Genomic DNA, 5,746 nt, shown 5'->3' with positions numbered 1-5,746 from the left:
GTGTGTGTGTGTGTGTGTGTGTGTATAGATAGATAGGGGAGAATGTATGTATCGTCTGCAAAAACACGAAAATTGGCGATGCCTGAATCCATTGCAGCAGACACACTCACACACACATGTATATAGTCGGGAGAGGGTGTAGAGTGAGAAACAAGAAATGAATTACATAAAGAGAATGCATGTGATGTGTATGTGTCTTTGTGTTAGTGGATGTATGTATGAACGTTTGCTTTTCTGTGCAAATAACAGGTTGTTACCTTTTTCTGTTGTTTCCGGATTTCCATTACATTTTCTAAAATGGAATTTAAATCGCGAGTTATCTGCACATTCTCGCATCTGCGAAAACGGTTTGCTGCAGTTCACACTTCCGTTCATGTAGCGGAAGAAGTAACTACCTTGAAACGGACATGGTACAGGCACACTGGGAACTGTAATAAGAAAACAAAAAAGGAAATCAGCATTAGACATGAAATCTACTTACATATATTGGTAATACATTTAATTAAAAAAGCCTGCTTGTAGAGGTTCAGTAGCTTGCTAGAAATAATACCTATATGCTCATATCTATCAATATAAATCATGTGATCAGCTTAAGGAACAACAATTTGTTCGTTTGATGGGCCATAGAAAGAAATGGCAGAACTTTGCTCAAAGCACGCAGTGTCGTATTCAAAATAGGAAGGTTAATGAAGTCCAAGATTAATTATATATGGATACAAAATAGTATGTAATGAATTTGGTCGTAGACCTTCTGTTGGCTATGGCCTGGTGCTAATAACAATTATAACAACATAAATAAAGGCATTGGCTGTGGTAAGAAGTTTGCTTCCCAAGTATATGGTTCTGGGTTCAGTCCCACTGCATGGCACTTTGGGTAAGTGTCTTTTACCAGAGCCTCCGGCCGACCAAAGCTTCTGCGTGGATTTGGTAGACGGAAACTGAAAAATCCCAGCGTTTGTCCCACCACCATCACTTGACAACCATTGTTGGTGTGTTTACGTCCCCGTAAATTAGCGGTTCAGCAAGATAGAACGATAAATACTAGGCTTACAAAGAATAAATCCTGGGGTCGATTTGTTCGACTACAACGCTGTAACGCGGCGCTCCAGCATGACCGTAGTCAAATGACTAGAACATAAGGAACAATAAATAAATAACATGTAGTTTTGTATGACAGCTTAACCTGCTCGTGTTAACTGCGAAACCTCACGAAATCACACCCTAAAATCTCGAGTTATGTAAAATGTGCCATAAAATGTAAACCGAGATTATTTCTCTAAAAGGAATAAGAAGAAAGCGCTATACATTAAACAATATAACAAAATGCCTATGAAGGTCGATAAAATAAATACCAGTTGAGCACTGAGGTCAATGTAATCGAATTTCCCCTCCCCTCAAAACTTCTAGCTTTGTGCCAAAAATTTGAAAATATAATAGTTATTAATTTTAATATTTATTTATTTATTTATTTTATCTAGTTGTAATTCAGTCAATAACAAAGTAATCGATTTAGAATGAAAGTTTTGGTATGATATAAAAAAATGAAAAAAAAAAATTAATAAATGTTACCTCTGCAATTGAGGTCATTAGACAACTTCTCACAGAGACGCCAACCCACCACATTCATTCATTCGTTATTTCGTTAACTATAGGGCCTCAGTGCATTTCTAAATATATATTATAAGATACACACGCAAGTGTAAACATAAACTTGCGCATACATATACGGCCACAAGCTTGTTAATAGGTTAAAAATTTGCAGTAAGAAATACACACGTCTCACATATGTACACGAACATACACATGCCCAAATGTATGTGTGTGTGTATGTATGTATGGAGTGTATGCCATATCTCACATACTGAGTCACAAAAGGAAAATGTGTTTGTTTTACTTTACGAGGTACCATATGAATCTGCTTCTGTGCGGTAAATTACCTGCATGTGTTTGTATCTGTGCGACTGTGTGTTTTTGCGTGATTATTTCTGTGTTTTTACGTGAAATTGTGTAAATATCTTTAGAAATTAGATAATTCCCGCTTCATTAGCTTTCATACAGCCATTCAATATGATCGTCTATGAAAAATGGATGAATTTATGTATGTGTACATATACGTGTTTGGGGAGTTTTAAATCTCAAAAGAATATTGTACGCATGAGAGTGAGTGTGTATGTGTGCGTGTGTGTCTTTGTGTGCATGCATTTACATTTTGCATCCATATCCATATATGTTTGCGTGGGCGTACATGTGTAAAATAAATTGTTTAATGCTACTCCGCCCAAACCGCACACTTTCTAATTTCTCTCTGAAAGTAGTTCAACAACTGGATTAATGATAAAAAAAAACATATACCTTCGGTTACAACACACAATGATTATCTCCCTTTAGATTGCATTATCTGACAGGAAGATATAACATACGTACATAGAGAATGAAGGAGATACGCATTTGGTAGTATTTGCAAGTGTGTGTTTGTATATACCTGTGTGTAATATGTGTTTCAGTTTTAATATGCTTCACAAATATTGCTTAGATGAGTAGGCACGAATCTAAATATGAATATGCTATAAAGCATTAACATAAATATAAAATACCTAATCATAAATCCATGAATTAGAAAACTAGGTAAGACATCATAGGATACGTGCCGCGTCACTGAATACAGGAGAATTATGAGGTTAAATATAAAACATTTATTAATAACAATAATGATGATAAACCCCATATACTATAGACACAAGTTGTGAAATTTTGAGGGAACACATCGACCCAAATACTCAACTGGTACTTAATTTATTGACACCGAAAGGATGAAACCTAAAGTGGACCTCGGTGGAATTTGAACTCAGAACGTGGCGACGGACAAAAGGCTGCTAAGCATTTGGCCGGCGCGCTAACGATTCTGCCAGCTCACCGACTTAGTAATAATAATGATATCAAATTTTGGCACAGGGCCAGTTAGTTTCGGAGGTGGGGGTAAATCGATAATAAGGAATCCAGTGTACAATTGGTACTTGTTTTATCGACCCCGGGTGGGTGAAAGGTAAAGACCATCTCGACAGAATTTGAACTCAAAAGGTAAAGACGGACGAAAGGTCACTAGGTATTTTGTCCGGCGAACTAACGATTCTGCCATGTCGCTGCCTTAATGATAACGACAATAATGGTTTGAGATTTTGCCACAAGGGCAGCAATTTTGATGGAGGGGATGAGTCGATTACATCGACCCCAGAGTACAACTGGTACTTATTTAATCAACCCCGAAAGGATGAAAGGCAAAGTCCACCTCAGCGGAATTTGAACACAGAATGTAACGATTGACGAAATACTGCTAAGCATTTCACCCGTCGTGGTAACGTTTCTGCCAGCTCACCTTATCATTATTATTATTATTATTATTATCATTATTATTATTATTATTGATAATGATAATAATAACACTAATAATCATTTTTCAAGTTCTTGGCACAATATCAGCAATTTATTGAGTAATTAATGTTATCGACTCTAAAACGGTGAAAGCAAAGTTGATCTCGACGGGTTTGAACTCAGACACTGACAGATTGCCATTTTCTTAATTTTTTTTCAAATGTTGGCACAATGCCAGCAATTTTAAGAGGAAAAGATAAGCCAATGATAGTGATCCTAGTACTTAGCTAGTACTTTATTTTATCGAAATCGAAAGGATGATAAACAAAGTTGACCGGCTGGGTTTGAACTCAGAATGTACAGGTTCCGATCAGACGCGAGAACTCAGTTTTCTGATGCTCTAACGATTCTGTTTATTTCTATTAACATCGAACTGATAAATTAGAAGTCACTCTAAAATCGTAACAGTCATCTGTAGTGTGATATCTGATATCTATATATATATATGAGGAACGGAGAGGGAGGATATCAAAAATAATAACAACGTGGAGGATTGCAATCCCAACACCAAGAATATGGTGACTCATATTTAGAATTGGATATTATCAAGAGTAAGTGAATGAACTTCTATATGCTAAAAACTACAGCCGGAATTTCCTGCAAATAATGTGTCGTCTTGAACAACGAAGGTGGTCACATAGGGTTACGGAAACAAGTCCTATTGAAACCCCTACCAAAAAAAAAAAAAAAAAAAAAAAAAAAAAAAAAAAAAACCGCGCCGATCTTGACTAGAAATATTTTGATTCTAGGTATTCGCAATCTCCACTGTAGAAGCCATCATTATCATCATAATCGTCATCGTTGTCGTTGCTGTTATTGTTCTCGTCGTCGTCGTCATCGAAATATTTGTTCGACGATTGTCAAAGTTTATATGCTAGTTTATTCTGCCTAGTCGGCGTTGTGGTTTGTTTGCTACATCCATTGTTCTGTTGTGAAAATCATGCCGAGCTATGTTTTCATATAGCTATTTAATAAGAATGACAACCATTCACACCAAGAGCACACTAGGAAGCTCAGACTACCGATAAATCTAGTTTAAACATAGGCTTCAGTTAAACTCGATGACGTCCATTGTTTAACAGTTCCTTTGTTCTAGCCATAATGTGCTTACGTTACGCTTTACTGTATATATAGACATAATAGTGAATAGATATAGTCTATCTATCTAGCTTCATAAATGTGTGTGTATAAATATACATATACACATGCATATGTTTGTACGTGTATTTAAATATATGTTTATATATACGTAGCCTGTATGTATATTTGCATTACATATGTGTGTTTGTTTGTGTGTGTGTGTGTGTGTGTGTTTACATGCTTGTATGGATATGTATATATAAATAAATCATTTACATAATCTATGCTGCAGATTTAAATGGGTGTGTTTCAAGCATTGTTTCAATGAACGTGACGACTCAACAGTGCGTAATTCTATTAAAATAAATACATGCGATTAAGTACATGTTTAGAAACCCGAAGCCTTGCTAACAAGTTTGTCGTAGGAGGAGTGACAGTTTCATGATGTCTCTCCGCCTTTTTCACACTTGTGGGATGTACAGCCAGAATATGGGGACAAAAAAGTGTAAAATTCTATGCGTGTTCGATCAACCTCTTAGAAATATTAGTTTAAAATCTGGGCACAAAGCCAGCAATTTAGGGGTGGGTGGAGTGGGGGGGTTATGTCGATTACATTGATCCCCAGTGATCGACTGGTACATATTTTATCGAGCCCAACAAAAGGATGAAAAGTGAAGTCGACACCGGCGGCATTTGAGCTCAGAATGTAACGACGGACGAAACGTAACGATTCTGCCAGGTGGTCGCCTTCAGACTGTTACAAATACTAACCATCATTTTACCAAATGAGTCTGATGTTCCTTCAATTTAGATGACGTGGTCGAATAAAATGTTGGGAGGTAATGGCTTGAACAGCCTGTAACAAGACTGTCGCATATAAGAGTCTGAACAGCATTTCAGTATGGGTGTTCTACCTTCTTCCTTAATAGGAAGAGTAACCACGAGGCTCGAAGCATGATTCTGCTCTAAAGAGGAACCTTGGATATTTCTGGTGCAGTTTTGACAATATCTTTTATGTGGGATCAACACGAGATTTTGTTTGTATATTTGTGTGTGTGTGTGTGTGTGTGTGTATGCATGCCGCATGCAAGCCGGGGGATACGTGCGTGTTTTAAAATTCAATTCTTCTACAAAAGTTCTGATCAATTATGTTATCTTCCTTCAAAGTAATCTTAATAGATGTGTGCTCGTATACATGCATACACATACGTGTGTTTATATGTATGTATATATATAT

At 36.6% G+C, this 5,746-nt stretch overlaps 1 protein-coding gene across 1 annotated transcript in view; it reads right to left on the bottom strand.

Annotated features, from left to right (window-relative positions):
- LOC106873667 (uncharacterized) overlaps positions 1–5,746 on the bottom strand; it is a 127,806-nt gene that overhangs the window by 33,603 nt on the left and 88,457 nt on the right. Inside the window, exon 3 of the mRNA XM_014921120.2 lies at positions 258–428. Within this exon, the coding sequence (XP_014776606.1) occupies positions 258–375 (118 nt within the window). The 5' untranslated portion in view covers positions 376–428. The remainder of the gene's footprint in view (positions 1–257; positions 429–5,746) is intronic.

The sequence above is a fragment of the Octopus bimaculoides genome, chromosome 13 (genome assembly GCF_001194135.2).
Source record: "Octopus bimaculoides isolate UCB-OBI-ISO-001 chromosome 13, ASM119413v2, whole genome shotgun sequence".
Classification (NCBI taxonomy): Eukaryota; Metazoa; Mollusca; class Cephalopoda; order Octopoda; family Octopodidae; genus Octopus; species Octopus bimaculoides.
The sequence above is the reverse complement of the archived record's forward strand: the minus strand, read 5'-3'. Positions and strand labels throughout refer to the sequence as shown.